Consider the following 26,847-nt stretch of genomic DNA (forward strand, 5'->3'; position numbering starts at 1 on the left):
AAGGAGAATTGCCCTTGCTGCTCCCTCTGTGCTCAGAGCAGCCCTGCAGCCACCCCAGCCTGAAACACAGCGAGGAGAGGTGTGCGAGGTTGGCCTCTACAGCCCCAATGTTCAGGAAAGAAAGAAACTCCTCCTCCAAGAAAAGGTAGGGACCTCAGGAGGGGCAGAGCAAGGCAGGAGGCAAAAAGAAAAGGCCAAGAGGGCTTTGTGAAGCACCTGGCTTTAAGAAGGGGAGCGGAGGGAAAAGTGTCCCTCCAGAGCCAGGCCTTGCTGCTGTTGGATAGCACTAGGGTCTAACAGATCATTCAAGCCTAATTCTTCCCTGCAGTTGGATGGATGTTCACCTCCCCGGTTTTGTCTTCTTTAACACAGTATTACACAACATCTGATACACTAATTACCATCTGATGTCAGAGCAGTTTTATTAAGAGCTTATACTTACAAATACCCATTCTGAAAGGATTTCAGGACTCCTTTTGGTAATTTCCAGTGAACTAAGCTTGTTGAAGCACTGGCAAGAGGGTCTGACGCTGCCTGATGCAGCCTCTAGGAACAAGCAGTCTCTACACAAAGATCTCTTGCAAGCCCTACGAGTCAGGCAGGGACTCCTCCTGCATTTAGTCTCAAAGACCTGTAAACAAGTTACTTTCAGCACACTTGTAGGCAGCCCTGCTAGGCTCTTGTACCTGCTATGCTTTCAACTCCAGAAGCAATGCCAAGAGAAGAGAAACTCCTCATGGAGAATTTGTGAGCTGCTGTGCAGTTAGGGTTTGCTTGTTAACATGGTACCATCTTGCCAGGCAAGGCTTGGCACCACGAGGTATTTTCCCATATAAAATTGGTAATGCCATCAGGATTGTCCCAAGGAGATCCCCGTCACCATTATCACCAAAAAGATTACGTGGTAAGGAAAGCGACCGCGACAAGGTCTGAGTAGAGAGGGATTCCTAACCACAAGCAGAATGCTGGTGCAAACCTCACTCTCCAGACACAAGAAAGGACACAACACCCTTTAAACAGAATTTATATACATTTATGGCTTTATACAAGGAACTGTCAGGGATTGTTCTGGTGTGTCTGTCAGAGGCACTTCTTCTGGCAGTATCCACGTGGGAACTTCAATCCTGCCACGTGACTAAGTCAGAGCAGTGAGGCGCTGGGGAGCTGTCGCTCCGCTCACAAGTGGAACTATCAGCATGCACACACCATCATCATCATCATCATCTTGCTGGTTTGTGGAACACCCTCCAAAATGAGGCCAGCTTCAGAATGCCAACTAATCTGCTTTCTGCTTGCAGAAACCGTGCTGCATTTCACGTTACAATTACCACCACCACCACCACAGTAACAACAACAATGATGAGAACACCTCCTACTTAAAATCAGTCACAAGTTAAGGATCCTAGCAATCTCACCATGAAAGGAGGAATTTCAAAGCAGTAAAAAAATACCAAAATAATAAAAAAGGTACTAACATAACATCCAGTGGTTTAAACAAGTGCAAATTTTATACTGTTTAATAATTGGTCCAATTTTAACTCCTCAGGGATGCTCTGTTGACTTAGGCCAATGTTAAGCAATGTGACTTCTGCTCAGAAGTGGAGGCAAATTGTCAGTTTCTCAAAGCAGAGCTTTCCAATTAACGCATCTGCTGCCCAAACATATATCATATAGCTATATCATGGATACAATACATCTTTAGATTTAAAATATCTGAACAGCTCTATCATACAATAAACTTTTAATAACAGTACAAACCAGAGAAAAGTCAAAACCAAGGCTGCATAGGTCAGATCATCTGCACAATTCACAAACCAATCATTTACAACAGTTCTGACAAACTAAGTTACTCCAGAAACTTGGTACTTTTATTGAAAAGGGATTTCATTACTAGAGGTCACATAATGTTTGTTTTCAAGGCAGACGACATGCCCCTTCACCAAACCCAACAGGATTCCACAACTGCAAAACGTTGAGAGAGGCACCACCAAAGGGGGAGCAGGGGGGAGGGGAATAATAACCATTTGATCCCACAGCCCAGAACTGATTCTCTGCACCTTCTACACCTCAGGCTGCGCAAGGGGAGGTTTAGGCTGGATGTTAGGAAGAAGTTCTACACAGAGAGAGTGATTGCCCATTGGAATGGGCTGCCTGGGGAGGTGGTGGAGTCACCATCCCTGGAGGTGTTCAGGAGGAGACTTGATGGGGTGCTTGGTGCCATGGGTTAGTTGTTTGGGTGGGTTGGATTGGTTGATGGGTTGGACACGATGATCTTGAAGGTCCAACCTGGTTTATTCTATTCTATTATTTCTCACACTAATTAAAAGGGGCTTCCTACAGACCGCTGTAATTAAGGAACAGCTACATTTATGTTATTCATAGGCATAAAAGGAAGTGAAGTAAATATCTGTATACAGGAAGTGATACAGTAGCAGTAAATAAACAAGAGGTATATTGTTAAATAGAATAAAATTAAGCAGGTTGGAAGAGACCCTTGAGATCATCGAGTCCAACCTATCACCCAACACCATCTGATCAACCAAACCAGGGCACCAAGTGCCTCATCCAGGCTCTCCCTAAACACTTCCAAGTGTAGCATGTTCGGCTGCAGCCCCATGGAGTACAGCATGGAGTGCTGCTGTTATTTGCACACAGAGGTGCATCTCAGAAACTTGGCCTGAGCATGACAGTGCCCTTTTGGGAGCAAACATTTTTGTGCACTTGGTAGAAAGAAGGATTTTCAGAAAGCCATTTGTGAGCCCTCCACTAGCTCTGTGCCAGCATTTACCATCCCTTCCCAGAGGCCGTGAATCTGATGGTGGAGAGGCCGTTAGAGATACTTGCCTGTTGATGCAGGCAGCTTCACTGAGGCTTCACGCTAAGAACCTTTCACTTTGCTCAACAGGAATTCAAAGACCAGTTTCATGCTGGGGGAGATCCTGTATCACAGGACAGCTTAACGTCAGGCTCTGGAACTGCTGACAGCTGTAATAGGATATCAAAGAAGGAGGACCAGCTGTAATTAGTAGTGATTTAAGCCCCACAGGGAGCTAAACGCTAGCACATCGATAAATACATTGAGGAGCCTTAGGAAAGTCCTAACAGGATCGTTAAACACATGGCTTGTTACTAAACTTCACTTCCTTGGCACATCACGTTTCTTTCTCCGTCATACACCACTACAAGGAAGGCAAGTTTCAGGTGGAACATTTTCCAGTCATGGGCTACATAGACAAAAGAGAAAGAAAAAATCAGTGAAAAAATGTTCATTTCTTCCCTTCTTCACTACAGCCAGTCCTAGCACAACAGCTGCTCATCCTTGCCAGTGCATTAAAAGGGGCTCCAAGGATTTCTGTAGCACAAATGATGTGCAGTGAAGAGACAGGTGAGGCCTGGTATCCACACATCCATGCGCACCAGGGAGGCTGGTTACCAGAAACCATTTCTCTAAGACTCCATCCTGAAGACGCTCAGGTAGCCCTCAGTGTGTCTGCTCCAACAAGAACAAGTGTTTCCACAGGAACAAGGCCTCTCTCATTCATGCTCTCCTCTACCCTGAAGTTCCTGTGCTTGAGTAACTTTGCCACTTACTTCATCTTTCTTATTAAAAGATGAGAGGGTAATGTTCTGTGCTGCAGCGAGGTGTCCCATGAGCTTCAGCCTCCCACTCAGAAGCGGCACTTGTGCTGCACTGCAACAGCAGCGCTGACAAATCATACAGGCAGTGCTAATTAAGCCAAATTACAGTTTTGTGGTTAATTTTACTGAACTGGTGAGTTTTCCCCAAAAGGTCCTGCTCTTGAGTGCACAAACATTATGAGACCTCCACCAAATAAATACAAATGCGAAGCATTGTACAAGCATCTGAAAAGGAATACTCAACGCTCCGTGGTAGCCAAAGTCAAAATGAGAGTTAGAAGCAGATGACATTTCTAAAAATGCATATATAAAAGTGATTAAATATAGTTTTTAAACATAAAGTTGTCTATATTTATACATCACACAATGGGAAAAAAAAGCAAAACAAAATAAGAAGGGCCAGAAATGTTTTGTATTCAAGATCCTTATTAAGTTCTTCCTTTATTAGCACTCCCCAGGTGCTAGGGAAACTTACAAAAACATGTCCTTAGTCCTGTTAAAATACTGTACAAAATGAGGAAGTTATGAGTGCTGCCAGATCTCAGGTATTTATTTGTTTGGGGTTTTTTTTTTTGTCTATATAACAAAAGTAGACTTTAATTATAAGAAAAATAGCTTGGAAAGTACTCCGAAAATTATCTCGAGTCCAACAACAAAGTCATTAAGTCTAACAATGAAATCCAGATACATTCTTGCATAAATTTACATGAATACAGGTAACTTATCAAATGGCATTTAACCTACTGCTTGCTTTGAATAGTCAGGGAGCTTAGTGGGATGGTATTTGACAGGCTGCTTTGTTCCCCTATGAAATGTGTGGCAACTTTGAGTAAAATACTGCAGTTCGTACTACTGCGAGGCGAGTCCACAGTTATCTCAATTCATCAAAACACAGGCAACATCAATGGAGGTTAAACTTACTGAGGGCATGAGATCATCACAGTATCCTTACAAAAGTTTATAAACTTTTCTTGGACCAAAACAGAGAGTCTTAAAAAACAATTCTTCTACAGGTCATACTGTACAAAACCGAAAGCACAACGCGATGCAAGTAGGAGTCTCTTGCTGTGATTACACGGCGTAGTGGATTTGGCACTTCAGAGTAATGAAATTTCCAATGGCACAGTTCTTATCTACAGCAGCACATAACCTGCAAGTTTGGGGCAAACATCCTGTACAGGAAAACACTCTGTCTGCTGCCAACTCCGACGAAGGGAAGAGAAAAGAAAAAGGGGGGGAAAAAAAAGCCCTGAACAAAACCAAACCAAAACAAAACACCAAAAAGACCCCAAAGAAAGCTAGTGCATGAGCACAGCTCTGGCAAGGAAACGAAAAAGCAAGGCGAAGGACATCTCTGTACTGCTTTTCTCAGTTCCTGCTGTCAGACAAGTCTGGAGAATTTAACTGTAGCCTAGGAAGAGAAGGGAAAGAGAAAAAAAAAAGGAGAAAAAAAAGAAAAGAAACAACAAAAAGAACAAATTAACATTCAGGCCAAAAGTTTAAATCTATTAAAATATGCTCAAACTAGCTTTAAAATATCTTTAATATGGGAAAGAGATATATATATATATATATATATATTCATTGACTGCTAGTTACCAGCAAGCTTGGTTTGTTAAAACCTTAACGGCAAAACATCGGTGATCCAGGTGAAGTGAGAGAAGTTGGTGCACAGCGATGCTAAGGCCTGGTGCAAACCTGATTTTCAACCTAGCACAGGACTGGCAAGTGACTGGCTGCAATAGAAGCACTTCACGTGCCAGCACGGATGACCACCCAAACCTTGAGCATTTCACCACGCCTTTGCCTTTCAGCAGTTCCTCAGATTTATTATAAGAAGCACAGCTTACCTCCTACTACATCCTAGCCTGACACCCAACTGTGTGTGGTTGTCTTTACGCTGTGCTGAAAGCTTTGGTTAGGCAATACACTGTCAAAGTTAAAATCTAACGTTTCTCCATCCATAAGGTCATTACGGATGATCGACTCCATGTCGCAGTCCAACCGTTCGATTAACATGTCATCTAAGTCACTAGGAAGCTTCTCCTGGTGGAGGGAAACAATTCCCACCCTTCCGTAGCCGTTGCAGCTGTTAACAGGGGCATATGGGTTCATAGCATTCATCTGCATTGGGTGACTCATAGGCACTTGTAACGAAGTCTTCACCGTCGACAAGCGATTGAGACCTGACGTGTGTGACATGGTGTTCACCGTGTGTGACAAGGCACGACCGTTGACCGCGGGTGTGGGCTGATTATGTCCTTGGTGAGGGCGGGCGTTAGGGTTCATCATTTTGTTGTGGGGCGGCTGGCTGCCGTAAGTTGGCATCACCGAGTTAGCAACCATCAGCACGCTTTGGCCCAGAGTCCTGCCACCGGCCTGGGAAACACCAGCGTCTACCGGTGCCAAGATATCACCGTGCGGCGGAGAATCGGAGGTCAGCAACTCCTTCAGAAGCCCTGCGGGACAGTTATATTGGTTCATCGATCCATAGCTTGATTTACTGTCTTGAAGAGTCTGCATAGGAATCTGGGGCAGCGAGTTCATGCTCGCTTGAGCATATGTGAATTTCCTGTAGTCTGGATTCGGGGAACCTATACTTGTAGTCGAGGAAGCAAATGAGTAACCTGGTGTCTGTTGCATCAGGGTAGCAGATGAGGACTGGGTTGACACAGTCATTGATGTATTAGGTGATAAGAGATTAAGGTTATCCAACAGATTTTCCATGTTCTCAGAATTACTCATCTCTGAGAGGCTGGGTAGAGTAGAAGTCATTTTGCTGGCTGCCGATGGGTATACCATGGAGTGCACGTCCCCGTCACCCAGATCATCTTGCTCTGGCAAAATAGGAGAAAGCCTTCCGCTAATTGTGCTAGCATTAGAGCTAGTTCGAGGTCGAAATGTGCTCCAGTTATCAAAGTCGTCGTTACTGTGAGAGCTGGGACTTGCAGGCCACTTCGAGAACTGCGACCCAGGGCTGTCACCGTTTCCCTCTTGACCAGACTGAAGGGATGCTTTTTTCTTGGCAGCTCTGCCTCTGCTTTTGGCAAATTTGCTGTTGTTATCCATGGATGCCGCTCGCCTCCTGGGGGATTTGCCGCTCTTTCCTCCTTCGGGATTGAGCATCCACCAGGAACTCTTCCCCGTTCCCTCGTTCTGCACTCTGATGAACTTGCTGTGCAGAGACAGGTTGTGACGGATCGAGTTCTGAAAAAGAAGAGAGGGTGTAAGGCAGGCAGGGAACACGCGCCCTCCGCGGGGCGCCCTCCGCGGGGCACCGCCGCTTGTCCCCGCAAACATCCCCTCACTTTCTTTGAAAACAGAAGGGTAACCCTGAGATGGGAAAGCCTGCCAGGCTAGAAACATCTTCTATCAGCTCACCACTCAGAACTGGCTGGAACAAGCTTGCTAAGAGCTGTCCTGCCGCTGTGCCTGTCATGTGGCCTGAGCACATCTGGCATTATAAACATTCAAATGAAATACCAAAAGGAGCTGCTCTGAAACACAAATTTCTCATGAAGGAGACAAAACATACCAGAAGTCCAAGAATAAGACTGAAGATGACCTTGCCAGTTTCACTCTAATGAGCTGAATCTGATTGCACTCTAGGGATATGGTTGGGGGTTCCACTGTTTTTTCCCAAGTTCAGGAACGCTAGATCCTGTTCTGATAACGAGTTCCCATCTTGCACACCCCTGAATTGCAAACATGCCAGCCTGTGAGCGCTGCCACGGAGCACTGGTGAGGTTTGTATTACTGGTGTTATGTGGAAAACACATGTAGGAACCCGGCTGAGGATGAAGCTCTAATTTTCACAAGCAAACAGAGAGCTGCCTTCGCTCTGTTTCCCAACACAGAGCGCTGCCTGGCACAGCAGCATCGCCATAAATGCCTTCTTTCACCTTCTCTACTCTACCTTTCCTCCCATGTCCTTCTGCCTTCCCAAAGATGCACATCTTCCCCGTTGCCTATACCTCCAGCTGACTGCAGAAAAGCAGCTGAGCTGGTAAGGAGAAATGCCAGGTGAAAACAACCATCTCATGGGGCATGGCTCAGAACTGAGACAGAACAGGCTCAAGCTCCCAGCAAGGCTGTGGAGTCTCTCTCTGAAGACTTTCAAACCCTGCCTGGACGCATTCCTGCGCAGTCTGGCCTAGGCTTACCCATGTTAGCAGGGCAGTTGGACTCCAGATTATCTCCAGAGGTCACCTCCAGCCCTCACCATCCTACGATTCTGTGACAGCAGAACACAGCCTCATGGCAGCTCATTGTTCAACCAGCACAGCAAGGACTCAGACTGAATGCCTAGCCTCAGAAGCTTTTCCAACCTCTCTCCCCCTGCCAAAGAACCATCTTTAACAAATTATCCCAGCTAAGCAAACACCAGCAACAATTTGAGTGTTTCCTTATTCAATTTTGAAAGGAAGCCATTCTCATATTAATTAATTAACACAGGACTCTATCTCCTCACTGCAGGTAACCCTGCAATCAAAATCTCATCATCCCTCTCGCTACAGGGCATTAGTGAAGGCCTTGAGATTTTAGTTTTACACCAGGTGTAGCTAGCACATCGGGAGGATGAGCCCCAAAACCCATCCTCGAACTTGCCCACAGCCCCACAGGCTGACCAGGAAGCCTTGTGAGGTCAGCCTGGCACAGGGTGTTGTTTTCTCTCAAGGGCCACAGCTGAATCCCTATCTGACACCGGTCCAGCCCTAGAAATGTCGCAAGAAAGTTGCTCTGCGTGTCTGTTGATTAAAAAACCTCCTGCACCAGTTCATGGGGCTTTTTTTTACTGTATTTTGTAAACACAGCCAGCCAGCTCAGGCTGCCTGTTTACTACCAAAACAGGCACAGCAAACACACAAAACATCAGGCAGGGAAAACAGCAGGCTGGGGCTCCCTTCCCTCCCCTCTGAAACAAAAGTGTTAAATATTGAAGCAATCACTGCTAGTCCTTAGTCATCAAAAATGTTATAATCTGGTATTATTGTGCTGAGGACATCTGAGGTCGCTCTTTGAGTAACAGAGCTGTCTCCCGACGCTGCCAGCAATGAAGAAAAAAAAAGAGAGAGAATTTTCCTAACAGGAAAAGGTTTGTGGCCCAGAGCTTGTTACATAAATTCCTGTTTTTCACACAGCCAGCAGGACATTAAAGAAGCTATGATTTACTAACTTGGAAAAAGTGTTGAAGAGGTAAATCTTGTGAAAATATGCACTGCTGTTAATGATGTTGTGTCTGCAAACCTCTGCCAGATGCAAACACGACCTGATAAAAAAGTAGAGTTCCAGAGGTGGATCTTGGCAGCCGGAGGGGCAGCGCAGCTGTCAGCAGCCCAGGCGCTCCGCGGCACCACCGGCCCCAGCACGCAGGGAGATGCCTTCAGCTGTGGCTTTGAGTGGGATGTCGAAGCAAAGTCTCCCCAAACCTGGTCTGAATGACGTGAAAAGCAAGCCGCCGCGTTCTGAGGCGAGTTTGTGCACAGGGGCGATGCCTGCCAGATCGCTTGACAGCATCTGCGCTGGAATGTTATCAAAACCTCCCCAGGACCACAGCAGGGCTGCTCCCACCTGTGGGCTGTCTCCTGGGACCGAGTTTCTGCCTTTCACATGAAGTGCAGAGAGCCTCCGCTCCCGTTAGGTCTGCAAAGCGACTTCACGCCACACTTCGTTCAGCACACGGAGAGGGAACTGTGGATTTGCTTATCCACACACTTGTTGGTTTAAAAGCCAAAACACGCAAAAGCAGTATCTGCTAAAAATGATGTGATGAGCCCATACCAGCTAATAACCCTGGTGAGTCCAAGGGCACTATTCCTTTGAACATACACATTCACAACTCGGCTGAATCTCCAGCATTTCCTACGGCTGAGCTGCGCTGCTGCAAGAGTGTCCTGCTGGCTGCGCTTCCGTGTGACAAAAAACCCTCAAACTGCTTCATGTTGTAAAGTAATTAAAGAAATACATGTCTCAACCACTTAATCCCTGGGTGCAAGTAGCTCTGCTGACACCTAATACTGCATTTAAACCTGGGATATTCAGACTGAAACCTGCAAGTTAAGTGGAGTAACTGCTAGGGGGGAAAAAATCATATCTCCATTGTAATTAAAGATGAGGCATTTAATTATCTTCCAGTAAATTGTTTTGGTGTTTTCCCAAAGAGAAATGCTCAAAACCACAATTGCTTTGTTAAACTTGACAGCACTGCAGGCCTGTGCTTACTGATGCAAGGCCGTAACAGTCACGCCGGTGCCTCTGCTCTGTCCCAGCCGTTACAGTGTAGAACGGAGAGGGAAGCAGAGCAGCGCAGAGCTGCTGTTTAACCCCTTTGCAAACCCCTCTAAGGATCTAACTGCATCTGTGAGTATCCAAGGAGCTGCAAACCCCAAACTTGGTAAAAGCACCTACAAGTGCCCGTGGTTCCTCCCAGCTGCACACACTCACGTTCGGGCACAGGCAGCACCGATTCAGCCACAGTGCTGCGACAGCCGCCTAAGGAACTCGGGCAACAGTGCATGCACTGTAGAAAAACCAGTGATTTGCCATCAAGGTGCACATGCTGATGGTGCTGTGCCAAGGGTTAGGGGTGGGTCAGGCACTAAATGGGTGAGAGATGCTATTAACCCCTCTTCCAACCCAGGACACACTGCAATAAAGCACACCACGGCACCTCTGAATACAGATTCATTAGTAACTAGCAACAAAGGCAAAAGGAGCTGGCCTCTGGAGGCAGACGTAACAACGTGGGAGGCCATAACAGCAGGACTGCTTCCACAGTACACAGGTCAAGCATCTCTATTAAAATTAACAGCCTAATGACTGTGCATCCATTTTCACTCAGAAGGTGTCTCAGCAGTGCCTTGCTTCCCACACCTCATTCCAGCAGACAGTCTGCACATGTTGCTAGTCAGCTTGCACTGCCACTAGCTGAAATGGCTGCAAACACAGATGGGGCAGAATGTCTGAGTGTGTCTGAAATGGATTTGGAGGCTGGAGATCGACTTTCAAGGAATAAACACTCAAGACTGGTTCTGCTGTGATTCCCTAAGACAATCACAAGTGAAAAAAGATAATTACAAATTAAAGAGAGCAGAAGAGAAGGGAGGAGGCTTCTCATTCATTTCAACTGAGAGTTGGAGACTGCTGCAACAGAAACATGGTGACTCTATAGCAGGTCCAGATATTCCACTTACCCTCCTCATGGAGCCCCAGTGGCATGCATTAGCCTAAGAAGAAGTAATAAAACAACTCCTTGGAAAGTACAGAGAGGACAGGAAGTTCACCAGCACACATGTGCGAGGTTCCTCCAGTATTAACAGCAGCCACAGGGGTGAAGCAATGGTGAACAGCACCATGCTGCATCTACCCAAGGCTAAGCCAGACCAAGCCTGGAGAAACAGGCGGGTCTGCTTGGAATAGTTACACTGCCTGCACCCTCTGTAGTTCCCATCCTGTCAGATTTGCAGGAGCAGAAGCAGGAAGCTAGGGAGGAAAGACAACACTGATAACCCCAGCAGCATCAGAATTTCCTTTGGTACAACAGCCTGGTGTAAGGCAATCCTGTTTGTCTTGCCTACTACCTGTAAGACACAAGAAGCTCCGATGCAGATGCTGCATAGGGAGCCTGGGTTTGCCTAAGAGCCAGTGTGAAACACTCAAAAGCAATCAGTCAACAGATAGCACACTTGTTCATGAACACCCTTAGCTGCATTCCTCTCTCAAAAGGGTTCAGGACAGCACAGTGTGCAACAGAGCTGCACATCTGGCTGCTTGCAGTGTCAGAGACTTCACATGCTGATGGAATGGCTACCTTTGCCACCCCACTGCAGCATTCTTTGATTACAGCTCAGAAACCTTCCCTGTTGCCGGACAAGAGCATGGACAAGAAGCATGTCCCTTTGCTTCAGGTCAAACAGTTGTATTTAGAAGATGCTGGCAGTTTGCCACCTGCAGCTGCATGAAGCTGGAAGGGCAGGATTTCCTCCCAAACAGGTCATGCTTTTTTGGGTCCTTTGTTCTTGAGGGGGTGCTTTTGTTTGACTGGATTTTCGTCCTGCACTGTTACAGGGCTAAGAAGTGTCCCCTGAAAGAAGTGCAGAAACACTTCAATCTGACTAGAAAGGGCCCTTGCACTGTTTCTTTCTGCTTTTCCTTATGGCTGGGGGCACAGCTAGTGTCTTTCCCAGATCACCACCAACAAAAGACCATCTTCAAACCTAGGGATACTTCCATAGACTGTTTCATTTGATCAGATGGCAGCAAAGCATCCCTTCTTCCATTCATGAATGTTAGCACTCCATGGCTATGCACCTCTCCTGCACAGAAGGGTGTCTTCTGTGTCCACACACCAGTGGCATTCATTTAAGTCCTGCCCATCCTGCAGCTGATTTCACAGATTTATATTCTTCTGTGCTTCCTTCTTATAGCTGCATCAGACTGAAAAACTTTGGACACCAAAGAGATTTGGCCATCCTCCAGGTTGCATCTTAATGCCACCTGTGGCACCAGGGACTGGACAGGATTTTACAACCACTGGAGCTTTCTCCTCCAGAAGAGAGTATGTATGAAACACATGCACAGCTCCAGAGACTCATGTTTCAGGGGCTTGGCTATGCACACTTGCATCTCAGAACTGGCAACTCTACTGACATATTTTTGAGTAATCCCCAGTTGCTATCCCCAGACACCATCTCCCTCGTTCTAGGTAAACTCCTTTGACACACCTTCCCATAACAGCCGTGTGGACACTTCCAGTAAGATGGGAACACCTGCCTACTCTCCCTACATGGGCATTTAGAAAGAAAGAGCATAAACACCCTGAGCAAGGTGAAGCATAGCATAAGAACAACACACACAGAGCAAACACACACCTGGATACTGCTCCACATGTGATAACCCCAACCAAAGCCTCTCACATTCACCCATGTGTGTTGTGTACCTCCAAGAGCGAGAGGGAGCCACACTCATGTCAAAGACCACCTACAGCAGTGCCAATAATCCATTTTGGAGCTACATTCCTTTCCCTCACCACAATACAGGCAGGATAGAATATCAACACAGCTTACACCAAGTACATAAACATTTGCTGGCATTTTAAAGCCAAGCAAGTGAAGTGACACTGATTAGGAAAAACAACAGACGAAGATGCATGTGAAAATGTTGAGGTTTTTAAAGAGGATTTTTCAAATGGAACTTCCTCCTCCTCCTCTGATAAAACCATCAGGAAAGCCAAGGCAGCCAGCAGGGTTATCTGAAACCCACTGGTTTTCAGAAAGGCAACAAGAAGCAGCAAAATATTACTAAAACAACACAATACCAACACTATAAAAAAGACAGAAGGGAGACCAAACAGCCACTGGGGTCTGACAAACACTGTGCAGTACAGAAGATACTGGAAGAAAGGAACAACTCCAAGCTAGCAAGGGTAACTACATGCTTGGTGGTTTAGACAAATCCTAATACTGCCCTTACACAACTGATGCTGTAGCCTTTCTAGTCCAAGAGATGGAAAGCAAGTGCTTGACAAATATCAAGGTTCCATTACTGGTAAGGAAACATTTCTGTTTGCCACAACATGGAACATACACATACATATATGTGTGTGTGTGTGTGTGTACATGCAGGTATACAGATACAACTTAGGATGGTGAACTCTTTCACTAGTGACACAGGATGCCAACACCGAGGCCTCACTGAAGAGGGACATTTCAAAGTCAGGATGTCCTTATACCTGGGTTGTCTTCTCCTCCCTCTTTCAGGGTTCTCAGACTTCTGAGCTTTGCAACCAGCCTGTGCTACAATTATCCCAGTGGCACAAAAATCAGTGAAGCAAAACACATGCATAATTTGGGTGCCCTGACATCAGTCCCAGATGCTGTCATAGAAAAGCTGATAAACAATTGAATCAATAAACCATCAGAGGTGAGGGCTATAGTGAATGTATTTTAAGACAGTGCCACAGAACATAGGCCAACAGGTGTACAAGAAAAGTACATCAGCTTTTGTTGAAGAGAGGTAAGCGAGAGAGCACCTGCAGATATGCCAATGTCACCGCTGCAAGACAGTGGGGTCAGGATTAGCACCGCACACCAGTGCTTATGTGTGCTCAGCAAAGGGATTCAAACCATGAAAATCACCTGCAGTGCAATAAGCCCTGAGGACAGCTGCTGCCTTGCAAAAGGCAGGTGAGCTCTCTCACAGTTACTCACACAGCAAGCGGGAATGCAGCTGTCCAAGGGACACAGGCACTACAGCAGCGGCAACAGTTTGAGGCAAAGCTGTCCTTAAACACAGAGCACAAGCAGATTATTGCAGGGAAAATATGAACCACAATGACATGCAAAGCATATTTAAGTAAAGAGAATAGAATTAACCAGGTTGGAAAAGACCTTTGAGACCATCGAGTCCAACCTATCACCCAACACCATCTGATCAACCAAACCATGGCACCAAGTGCCTCAGCCAGTCTCTTCCTAACCACCTCCAGTGATGGTGACTCCACCACTGGAAACAACTGAAAATGTAGAGTAGTAAAGTAGCACTTCACCCATAGAATGCCAGAATGACTAACAGCTTTGTTCTGTGACTCCAGTAAAGAGAGACTAAGGGGAGTTTTCTTTTTTTCCAGCTGGTGGGGGTAATTATGATCAGTAGGACAAAAAAATGTTAATCACTCATTTCCTGTTTAACAGACAGCCTGTTTCACCTCTGCCACTCTCCACGGTTACACCCAATTCATCACACAGACTTCAGCACTGTTTATAGAGACCTTCCCCTCTTTTTTGTTTTCCTTTGTAAAACTAAGCTTTTATTGACCTTTGTTAGCAGTAATGAAGAGGCACAAATGCGTGTGCATGCTAAATATATCAATACGAATGAGACCAGCAGATCAGGCTAAAAGGAACACCACAAAGCACATTCTCATCAATAAGAAGCAATACAGTGAGAACTAGGCCAAAGTCTCAGTGTAAACCACAGAGGCCAGAAACACCACAGTCCGAAAATAGGTCACTAGCCCTTGTGCATATAAAGAGAACTTCCAAGAATTAAGAAAGAAAAGAGAAATAAAAGGGAAAACCAAGCCAAAAAGAAAAACACCACCAATGACAAAAGAGGAGATATCATCACTGCAAAAGCCTAAATATCATATATGGAACAACTGGAATGATCCTGAGCTGTCACATAAGCTTTATATGCTGAAAACCCTGCATCAAGACCACAGGAGCCATTTGCCACTTGCCAGGTGAAGGCACAAGCAGACCTAATACGAAGTGTTTGGCTTCAGTTGGATGCTGTACTAGGGAGCACACAGCTTCTCTTCATGGATTACTGTTTGCTTTCACAAAATCACTGACAACATAAAGACTATCACAGATTTACAAGCCATAGACTACCCACAACAGTGGAAAATGAGTTAGAACTGAGCCTGGTGAAGCAAAGCAGGATGTACTGGAGACATGGGCTAAGCCCAGGACACTTGCCCCGTTCACTGCGCTGCCCATGGGACAGCCTTGGCTGGAAAGGCCTGAGGACTTCTTTCAGACTGAACACCACTCACATGCCAGACCTCTCCTTAGAGACAAGGAGAAGGAGCAGCTGCCAGTTTGCAGCCGTGGATCCACAGATGGAGCCAAGGGCACCTGCAGCGCTACGTCCACAACCGCGCACAGACTCGTCTGACAAGGGCAGCAGGGAGATGTTTCCTTGTCTGCAGGAAAGGCACCAAGACTGTACTGCTTGCCTTGGGAAGCAGCATAGCAAGGGGGATCTACAGATGTAATAATATAAGGAGTTGAGTTGAGTGTTTGTGTAGAGTGATGAACAAATCCACTAAATGAGAGAGCAATCTCCTCCTGGCCCTGGGACTGGCGCAGCAGGGGGAGGCTCTTCCTCCGGCAAGCAAAGGACTCCAACTCTCCGGACATGGGTGTCACTGACTACTAGTTTTTCAGCAACAAAGAGTCAATGAAAGCAGCAAGCTTCCTCTGCAGCAGGGTTTGCTGTGCCCCACAGGAAATCCCTGGCCAAAGGAAACTGCAAATCTTGTAGAAAGAAGGGTGAAGCCTTCCACTTACAGGCTGAACAATCTCTTGACGCCACATCTCGCTGTGCATTTGGTCTGTCCTCTGACAACAACCAAGTGCCAGGATAGGCCACAGCAAAGCTTCAGTGTGTTCCCCAAAACTACACAAAGGAAAGTAGAGAACTGAGTGGGATTTATTTTGTTTGTTTAGAGACTCTCTAAAGTAGATACAGTAAGGCAGATGCTGAAGGTATCACTGCTTCTAAAGACCCAAGCAGCCTCTGAATTTCACCTAGCCCTGCAATCATCTGATGTTGCTGTAGAAACCAAAAGAAACAGAGGAAAGAAGACAGGGACGTTCCTTTTTCCTTTAGTTGTTTGGTTTGTGAGTACAGGCCAGTGTATAAAGCCACTGCTTTTACTGTTGATTTTTCCTCTAGTCACAATTCTCCTTTCACCTGCCTCATATATATATATTAACAAACCCCAACCACAACTTTCTTGTAAACAAATACATTTCTTTTTAGCACAATAGCTTAACCAGGATCAGATTTAAGTTCTCTTTAAACCACATCATCTGCAAATCTGCAGATAAAGGACACTGCTTTGCACAGTCCATATTTACCCATTCTCCTTTCTGTTCTTTTTCTCTCACACTTGCTCTGTATTCCAAAGTTACAAGAAGCAAGTGCCCATTTCCAACTACTCTTCTCTGGAGATGCTGGAGGCAGCACACACTCCAGGTATTGTGTTTCTACCCAGCTTTTCTGAACACACTTTGCCTTGATACTTTTCTCCCCCACCACAGAAGCGTGCCAGACCACCAACACACTCTCTTCAAGAGAGCTCCTGCTAATTCAAGCTTAGTGGATTTTACAGAACATGATTTACTACTACAATGCTCACAACAAGCCCTCATCCAAATTTCATTACAGCCTTGAGTTACAATCCAGCATGTATTGCCCCTCCCCAGGGGCTGGCTGGTTGCACACCCACCCTCTTTCCTATAAGGTGTGGTTTATACTTAAGGGGTTTCCGTTTATTTTCTCACAGGAGGGTCCTGGGACTCAGAGGAGTCCTGAAGGGTGGCTGCAGAGCTCATGCCAGCATCCTCCTCTCGAGCACTGCTTTCCGTGACATTCTGCAGGCTGCAGCTTCAAGGAACGCTGGCGCTCGGCCCTGGGCTTCAGGACATCTGCTCAGCATTACGAAGCCAGAGTCGGCCAGTCTTCAACAACATGTAGTACCAACTCCAACCCCAGTTACCCCCAGACACGCTCACGGCTTTCAGAAGGCTACAGGAAGCAGAGCACCATTTCTTAGAGCAAGCTGGGCATACAGAGGAGGGGAATCTAAAGGCTAAGTTCTTCCCTCACACCCGTTTTGGGAGCATTCCTGCGCCTTCACTACTTTAGGTTGTGTTCTGTACTTAACTGACCCTTATTAAATCAAAGAACCATTTACAATCTACATACTGGCAAGTCCACATTCCCATTGAATGTCATCTGGCATCAGTGACCTGAGCCATCAGTTCTGTATTCACTTGCTTTCCTCCTTCCCAAACAAGAACAGTAAAAAGGACAAGAAAAAGCTACGCTTTTAATGGCAAGAATGGAATTAACAGAGCCCATCAGCATTCACCACTATACCCTAACACCCCAGGGCTTTAAAACAGTAAAATATTACAAGGAGAGAAATAAAAAGGAAGACAAGGTACACCATTGTGGCTTGGGACCTATTAACAACACATCTGCAGCTAGGGAGAGGCAGGACCTCACTGGACACAAATGAAGAGAGCTGATGGAGTGGGATACTGCTCTGCACAAACGAGCTTTGACAGCCATTCTGGATGCTATTTTTTTCCTTACAACTAGGTTTAATGAATCTTCCCTCCCTACTGTTTCTCTCCATTTGATATCTAGCCTCACTGTGGCTGCTCAGAGCAGACCTCACTCCTTCCTCCATTCCTCTGAACAGAGCCTGACACAAGGAGTCTCCGTGTGCACTGGAGACTGCCAGGTGTGACAGGATGTGTCCCAGGAAGGACATTGCTGTCACCCTCATCAGAGAAGAAAACATTGGTTTTGAAAAGCCTCCCATCCCCCTTCACTAATCCCACAAACTCAAAAAGCTCTTATCTTTCAGATTAGGCTCCCTCCTCCCACAGGTCACAGTCTTTGCTTGGTCCAAACTTCACCATCATAGCTCCCATCCCCCCACAATGAAAAAAGCCCCTGGGCAACAGGGCAGCCTGAGCCTGCCTGGCTAGTTATTCAGATTGAAGGACTGCAACGTCCAATTTTGCAATCCCAAAGGCTGACATGGGCCTCCCATGCATCTGCCCGAAGGTGAGGAAGGCAGAGGAGCTCTCCCCCAGCTTTCCCCAGACGTGTACTGAAGCGTTGTGGCAGAAGCACAGCAGAGTCAGGGAGCTAAAATGCCCTAATCGATTGAAAGGGCTGCAGAAAGGAAGCGTTAAGACACTCTAAAGGGACAAGGGACTCGCTCACTATTTGCCTCCTCTGACAGCTTTTGCTGCTTTTAAGTACCACAGTCTAGTTTTCCCTCTTGCAGATGCTCAGAGAGGAAAGCAACACAGCTCTCATGAAGTTCTGAAGACGCATAAGCTCTTTTCTCGAGTGGATTGGCTTGCTGGGTCACAATGGGACACTGAGAAAAACCACCACAACTTCATGGGACACAAACTTACATCAGATTAAAAATAGCAGGGATGTCAGCAGTAGGAGCTGTCATTTGCAATAGCTATCAAGACACAGGAAGTTATTTACTCTGTGGATCACATAAGGGCCTCGGTAAAAACAAGGATGAAACAGAGAGAAAAGGACAAGCACGTTTGCTGGGGCAGCTTTCCCAATATTAGCTCTCTGGACAAGTACTTTTTAATGAAGTTTTATAGCAGTCTGTCACTGGCACATCTAGGGGTTCATGCCCACACCTAGGGGCTTATGCCCACATCTAGGGGGTTATGCCCACACCTAGGGGGTTATGCCCACACCTAGGGGGTCTATGCCCACATCTAGGGGGTTATGCCCACACCTAGGGGGTTTATGCCCACACCTAGGGGGTTATGCCCACACCTAGGGGGTTATGCCCACACCTAGGGGGTTATGTCCACACCTAGGGGGTTATGCCCACATCTAGGGGTCTATGCCCACACCTAGGGGGTTATGCCCACACCTAGGGGGTTATGCCCACATCTAGGGGTCTATGCCCACACCTAGGGGGTTATGCCCACACCTAGGGGTTTATGCCCACAGGTTCATCGAAGCGCTGGCAAACTCCAGCAGGCACTGCAGAGCCCTTGCCCCTCCTGCTTCATTTGGGCATCATTTCCAGTTTTGCAGATATGGCAGGGAATGTTTGCACATTTGCTTTCCCTCTGGAAAAGTCAATCACAGTCTTCCCCCTGAAAGTCAGGTGCTCTCGAGCATTTTGCTTGCTGCTTATCCTTGTGGTCGTACATGGCGTATTTGGCAGGCCCTGCCTCTCTCTGGTGAAACATTTGTTTTCACTCTTTCAGTTATTGTTTAGATCCTGGTCATAACATGCTTCAGGTTGTTTTGAACAGTAAAGAGGAAACAAGCAATATTTCACCTTATATCACACTGCAACAACATTAATTGCCTACACAGCAATGTGCTGCCCAGTCAGTATTTCTTCCTGCCTGCTGCTGACTTACAAGGGCAAGACAATTCTGAACTCCACACACCTCCTTAAGCTCAAAGCACAGCTATGATTTGGCTCACAAGCGTGGTCAGAACAAAACACCAACAAACAGGAGCAAGACACAGGACGTGCAGAACAGAGCAGAATATCAAGTAACCATATTTGCTGGAGTTTGGTTTTGAAATCCTAGGAAAACAAACAAAGCTCTTCTGGAGCCCGCTCACACGCAAGCAGGCGCTGCAGGTAACACAGCTGGGAAAGGCAGAGCCCCAGCGAGGCACTGTTTGCCTGTGCTCCCCCTGACACTAAGCAGAGTGTTGGAAAAGAGACTTTGAACTACGTGCCATCACTGCTGCTCACCAGGATCTCCAGCTGCTGTGGACATGGTTCCTAGCTCATCGGGACTCCTAAGAGTATGCCCTTTGGACTAGGGGGGAACAAAAGGGAGAGAGAGAGATTGTTCAAAAGTCACACAACTGATGCAAAACTGTGTCTGCACCAAAGCAGAAAGCACAGAGCTACACTGCAGGAGTTTCTCAGGGCTTTTTTCTGTAGACCTCAACTGGACATCAACTTTCACACTTTGAATTCTCATGCAGCAGGACTTTTGCCTCCATTCAAGAAGTCATGGGAATCTGAATAAATCAAAGGGAAGAAAGCTGACTGCTTCACTGCATGTTTTCCTCATGTCTTCCTCTGGGCATCTCCATGAAAAATCTATCTTCACAAATTTAAGAGTTTGAGTTTTGACATGACATCACATTCATTCCTCAAGCCCTTCAAGCATGCAGGATCAAAACCCCAATCCCTTCTGTTCCCCAAAGGCAGAGGTGTGTAATGACCTCACCTAAAGCCTCATTTTGGATCCCCCTAAAGGGAACTTTGGGAGTTCTCATTTTCTAGGAAGAATACAGACTTCTGACCCAAAAATAAAGGTGGCTGGCAGGATAACTCCCTCTCCCCACACACATCTACAATCTACCCAAGCAAACCTCAGTGCACTTACAGCCATCCAAAAATCCCCATCTTTTGGAGATGGAACACACTTACCAGCTCACCTGCAGAACACCTCTAGCAAACCAGTAACAACAGAAGAATTCCTCACCATCCATCCCTGAATTTCAAGTGTGTGACTAAATAACAGTACAAGGAGACACACAAGAAAGAGATTAGAATAGAATAAACCAGGTTGGAAGAGACCTTTGAGATCATCCAGTCCAACCTATCACCCAACACCATCTGATCAACTAAACCATGGCACCAAGTGCCTCATCCAGTCTCCTCCTAAACACCTCCAGTGATGGTGACTCCACCACCTCCCTGGGCAGCCCATTCCAAGGGCCAATCTCTCTCTCTATGCTCACCAATACTTTTGAACTGCAAACCTCCCAAGTTGTTGTGTCAGCCCCTGAAAGAAAGCAACTGGGGCTTGGGCTGAACCAAATTATTGCCAACCAGGCAATAAGAGCTGCCACAAAGATAGTTTTCCTACAGAAAATGATGCTTCCGCTTCTCTCTCTCCACCAGCTGCATGCATGCCAGGCTTCACACGAGGCATCACTACTCTCTGCTTTGATTTTACACTACATTTAGGGTTGATACATCGACATAGAGCCTCTCCAACAGAGCACCCCCTGTCCTACAAAGCTGATGTCTGACTTTCAAAAGGCAGTGAAGGTAGAAATTGAGAGTCCACATAAATAATTGCAGTATAACTGCTTTTACATTTAAGCAGTATTAAATCTATCTACTTCACAGTGTGAACCCTTAAATAATAATAGGAATGCCCACCTGGTCTATCCCTTCTTCGTCCTTCCCTCTTCCCTTACACAATTCTATTCCAGGAGAAAAACAGGAATAAAAGTCGAGAAGATGACCACAGAATGATTTTCTACTCCTAGGACAGTCTTGAGCTCAACATTTACAAGCTAGCTGTTGTTTGGTGCAAGAGGAAGTCTGTATCTCTTGAAAGAGCTACAATGAACAGTTGCTGTGATTTAACTACCTGTTCCTCATTTACCTATCATAGTATCATAGTATCATTCAGGGTTGGAAGGGACCACAAGGATCATCTAGTTCCAACCCCCCTGCCATGGGCAGGGACACCCCACACTACATCAGCCTGGCCAGAGCCTCAGCCAGCCTGGCCTTAAACACCTAGGAAGGAGAGAGAGCTGAAGGAAAGAAAAACATTTCTTACAAGACTGGCTTGGCAAAGAAGGTACTTCTGAAAGTCAGCTTTAGAGCAATAACCTGGGCATTGTACCCTGAAGATATCTAGGCACTAATTAGCATTTTAACAGAGTTAGGTATCCCCTTAGACACTCCCTTTCAATGAAACAATCAAGGCATCCTCCGAGTTCCTACCACTTACAAACAGATCGCACACCTCATGCTCAAACAACGGAACCTGGTGCAAGGGCCCTGGGCTCAATCCTCCTCTTTCCTCCTCCGCCAATTATTCAAGGATCCCTCATTCACTCCTCCACTGCTCTCTACTTCCTTCAGCGTCAGGTATCTCTGGGACATCTGATAAGGAAGCTCAGAGTTATCTTGCTTAAAGTTTGCCTAACAGTAGAAGCCATCACACACACAAATTCAACACATTTGACAGATTTTCCAAGGAGAGCAGTAGCTGAGTGATTTTGACCACCACCACAACAACCTCTATGCTCTGCAGCTCTTCCAAAAACATTAAGTGGTGTTGTATCAGAGGAGGTAAATTTTTTTTGAGCAACTCTCACCTATTTCCATCTTTGTGTTAAGCATACAAATGTTAAAAGACTCAAGATTGAGCATGACCAACAAAAAGCATTCAAATATGTATTCACACCTAGGAAGAACAGTAGAGAAGTCTGATTTATACAACTCCCCTGCAGCTGCACCGCTTTCTGTGAAGAAAAACAGGCACAGGAACACAGCTAAAGCAGATTTAAAGGTCTCTACCCATTTAAAGCAGGTTTAAAGGTCTTTTACCCCAAGAAAGACTGTAGAGAGAGCAGCAGATTGCTCTCTAGCACAGCTAAGGGCACACCTCAACTTGTGCATCAGCTTGCACGGCTCCTTTACCCTGCCACAGAGGTTGCCTACTTCTCAAACAGCCTTAACCATGCAGATATCTTTGCTTTTTCTGCGAAGTCAATTGGCAAATTCACATCCTCTCTACTGCAGCTGTTCTCAGCTTAAAGTCCACAGCCCCTTAGGGCCTCCAAACCAAAATCCTTCAGACAGCAGAGCTAGGGGAGGTAGTGGCAGGCAAATCTCCTCACTCTGCACTGGCTTTCCTGTAATCCTGGCTTAAATACCCCTGCATCACAGGAAGAAAACAGACCATTTTAAGTTGCTGACTGCAGGAAAAGAGCAAGAACCACCTAAGATGAAACCCAGCCCCCAGACTTTGTCAAAAGGACAATTTAAAGGATAAGGTCAACAGAGGATTACACAAGGATGATAGCAAGGTATGCTCAAACAGCAACTGCTGCTGGAGAAACACTGAGGAGTCACAAAAACACCCCAGAATATTTAAGAAACCTGAACTGCAGAGAATTCCTAACTCTGCAGTCAGTGCACAAAGGAAAGCCCTCCCAGACCAGGTCCTGGCACCTGGTAAACTCCAGCAAATAGTCTGACTGTAAGAAAATCCTCTGAAAGACATGCTGGCCAAAGGAGAGGGCAGCACTGCCGTTCTTCCATACACTCCAGCGGTTCCTAGCAATCCTGGTTCCTAAGCACCGTTCCCTAAGACATGTGGTCAATGCAACAAGTTTCCCCATACAGAAGACACTCCTCCACATCTCACCTGCTGCCCCCTGGACCTGCATGTTACTGGACACAAGACTGTCACTGACCAAGATTTTTCCTCCTCCTCCTCCTCCTCCTTTTCCTCCTGCTCACAGCAAGCTCACTTTATTTCTACCAGAATGATGACATCTCCAGAACTGGGACTGAACACTGGCACTTTCCTCAATCAAGAAACCAGCTCCCCCACACCAATTCCCAGCAGCAAAAGCTGCTGGTAAACAGGTCTCTGTGATTCAACACATGGACAAACCTTAACACTGCTCAAGTCAACAGAAACTTAGCATTTATTTCTCTGTGTCCAACATCTATTTGCTGTTGAGGGCATGAAAATATTTCAATTAAGACTGCTGGTTCTACCATATGAAGATCTGTTCTGCTTTAGACCCATTTTTCCTTTGCCTACATTTTGATACCATATGCTTGCAGGTTTTTTACCCCCCATGCCCCCCCAAACTACCAGCCCCAAGGTAAGAGAAAAGTCAGCGAAGGCAGCACAGAGAGTGCTTGTGAAGATGGAAGACCACAACGATGATTTGTGGGTCACAATAGAGGAGGCTGACACTCCCACTGGTATTTTGGTGGTTGACTTTCTTAACCACTTTGAGAAAGTTGTAACAAAGAACAATAAGGGCAATAAGGAACAGTCGTGAAGAGTAACTTTCTCTCCCAGGCACAGCTCTCCCGGATCAGCCGAGTCACAAAACCCTGTGAGGTGCAGCAAGCCTGATCTATGGCACCAGTGCTGACAGGCACTTCCCCCAGCCCGGTGCACATGGAAAGGTGGAGGGAGAGGAGGAGGGAGATGAACAGGTGCCTGGCACCTTTGTCTGGTGTTTGGGAAACACCTTTTTCTCTAGCACAGAGAAGAAAGCAGAGAGCAGGAGCGGCAAGCAGCGTGGCTCAGCCATGGCAGCACACACGCACATGTACACGCATTTCCTCTGGCCCCACACAAACAATGAAGTGTGGGGAGGCTGGCTCTTAGGAACTATGTACCTGATATATAGATATATATATAATTAGTAAAGCAGCTGCTTCAGAAGCGTGGTCACCCTTTTATCATCAACAGGGCTTTAATTAGTACCCATCTGCTTCCTGTTTTATACTACAGAACTAACTTTCACCTGCTTCAGCTGAACACCCCTTCCCCCAAGTGCATCTATGCAGACACACATGAACAGTTAACTAACACAGCTACACTGAGGTAATCAACATCAGAAATCCTTGTTCTGATTGTCTGGGCTATTTATTTGCTTTAAAAAAAGGCAAGCTTTGCCAGAGCTATCCAAGATCACTGCCCACACCTTTAAATCACGCACATCACCATTAATTAATTGGCACACAGGGACCCCGGAGGAGGACCGGAGCCCTGTGGTACTGGCACCGTACTACAGAGAGCCTGCCCAGAGGACTCACAATGGAAGTGTGGGTTTTTCCTGAGGTCTGTCACACACATGAAAGGATTTATGAATAAACAATGGCAAGGCTGATAGTTAAGAATGGGTTCAAATTCACCCCATTGTTTGAGGAGAAGAAACAACACGCAGAAGAAAAATATTGCCGAGGGAGGAAATAGCTTCACCTTCGGCTTTCCTGACATTTTTCCTCCCACGCTTTTCCCCTTCACGCATCGATTATTTATTTATTTTGCAGGAAGAAGACAAGTGAAAGTTAAGCACAGCAGCAAAGCTACGTGCTGTCAGACCTGCTCACCTCCCCTGCACGGAGCAGCCACCAGCGCCAGGCGTGCGGTATCCAGAGAGCAAAACAAGAGCAAGCACAACACTGGGAGAAAGAATTACCGGCTGAGCCGGGAGCGCCGCTTGCCTGCTCCAAGGCCCAGCTATCAGAAGGGGCAGAGGAGCAAGTGCCAAAAGGAGCAGTATTTGTGAGGACTCCACATAAATTCTGTGAGCAAGCAAAGCTTTTCCAAAGTCACAGCTGCTCCTGAAGAGAGGAGTCTTGCTTAGCACAGGTTTAGCATCAGCTACCACCTTCGGTGCTGCTTCTGCCAAAACAAACCTGTCAAGCCACTCCACTCACGCGCCAAGTGTTGGAGCAGGAGGACACCGTTCTCTCTCTACAGCTGGAAAACTCATCTTCAACAGCTTTCCCAGATGCAGAAAGCTGATCTAATTACTAATTAGAGTTTTCTCCCACAGCTCTCCTGAAGGTGATTCACCTCCGGAAGGCTAGCTCGGAAGGCTGAGAATTTTTTTCCATTCGTGCAAAGTCTTAAACCATTTACTAGGTTGGGGATTTAACTTCTCAGAGGCTGCCAATTAAAGAGAAGAGTCATGAGAACGTAACACTCCAGAATCACAGGATCAACAAGGTTGGAAAAGACCTCAAAGATCATCAAGTCCAACCTGTATAAGCCATGGCAAGTGCATTTATTCCCCTTTCTTTCCCGCTCGGTGACAAAAGCCTCTTCCCCTGATATCCTCCTTACTAAGGAACTTCTCTCTTTCATTGTTGAGGGGCTGGAATAAAAAGAGAAGGGTAAAAAAGAGAAGGGTAAAGCAAACATCTCTAAATTGAAAAGTAAAATAAAAATCTACAAAGTCTCAGCAAACAAAATCTCCGCAGGTACCCCTTGATGCAACACGCCTGGAGTTACCATGGGCAACCAGCCTACAGTATCTTCCTGTGCCTCCTACATGAACCTGGAGGGAGGCTGTAGCCAGGTGGAGCTTGGTCTCTTCTCTCAGGCAGCCAGCACCAGAACAAGATCAGACTGTGCCAGCGGAAGTTTAGGCTGGAGGTGAGGAAAAAGGTCTTCACCGAGAGAGTTGTTGGCCATTGGAATGTGCTGCCCAGGGAGGTGGTGGACTCCCCATCCCTGGAGGTGTTCAAGAGGGGATTGGATGTGGCACTTGGTGCCATGCTTTAGTAGTCATGAGGTGTTGGGTGACAGGCTGGACTTGATGATCTTTGAGGTCTTTTCCAACCTTATTGATTCTATGATTCTATCAACCAAGGGGAGATCACATTGTTGACAACACCAGAAGGGTCTACACTAACAACCCACCATTGCTGGCTGTAGGACTCAGGGTGCTCAGACTAGGTTCCCTAAGAAAATTACTTGTAGCATGCTGTCATTTGACATCAAAACAGCACACCAATGTGTCCTCTACTTCTGGACACATAGACAGGGGGAAAATGGAGAGACTTGTCCAGCATCACACAAATATGGTAGTGAATAAGGATTGTCCTTCAAAAACAAAGACTGAGTCTCTCTTACAATCCTGCAACTTCTGACAGCTCTCCTCAACGCTTCTGCTGCATCACTGGCCAGCAAGGGCAGGCCCTCCTGCAGCCACTGAGAGGTACTAGGGATGGGAATGAGCTGTTTCTAGAAAAGAGAGTCAAATGAAAACCAGCAGGCTGCCAGGTGCAAGGCATGCTCTGAGCCTGTGAGATCAGTGAGAAAGGATGGAACAAAGTGAGCATCAAATGTGAGAGCTCCAAGTACTCCTTGGGAAAAAAACTAGTGGCTGACTTGTACCTCAGCTGCTGCAGTCAGGCATGGAAAGAATGGGGGCACAAAAGTCTTGCCAGGGTTGGTGTTTCCCTTGGGGTGCTTTTATTGGGGTTTTAAAGGTGTGAGAGACTTTGCTCATCGATGAAACCAAACAATCCATTTTCTACTGAACAAAATCCATCAGCTATAACCTTGTGTCTTTACCTAGAAGACT

At 46.4% G+C, this 26,847-nt stretch overlaps 1 protein-coding gene across 1 annotated transcript in view; it reads right to left on the reverse strand.

The window, feature by feature from the left end:
• Positions 1-1,011: 1,011 nt before the first annotated feature.
• FOXO1 (forkhead box O1) overlaps positions 1,012-26,847 on the reverse strand; it is a 74,961-nt gene continuing 49,125 nt past the window's right edge. Inside the window, exons 2-3 of the mRNA XM_068165258.1 lie at positions 5,490-6,846; positions 1,012-5,050 (exon numbers count right to left, since the gene is read on the reverse strand). Coding sequence (XP_068021359.1) covers positions 5,503-6,846 — 1,344 coding nt within the window. The 3' untranslated portion in view covers positions 1,012-5,050; positions 5,490-5,502. The remainder of the gene's footprint in view (positions 5,051-5,489; positions 6,847-26,847) is intronic.

Source organism: Melanerpes formicivorus, unplaced genomic scaffold (genome assembly GCF_026170545.1).
Source record: "Melanerpes formicivorus ecotype bairdi unplaced genomic scaffold, bMelFor1.0.p_v2 SCAF_87, whole genome shotgun sequence".
Classification (NCBI taxonomy): Eukaryota; Metazoa; Chordata; class Aves; order Piciformes; family Picidae; genus Melanerpes; species Melanerpes formicivorus.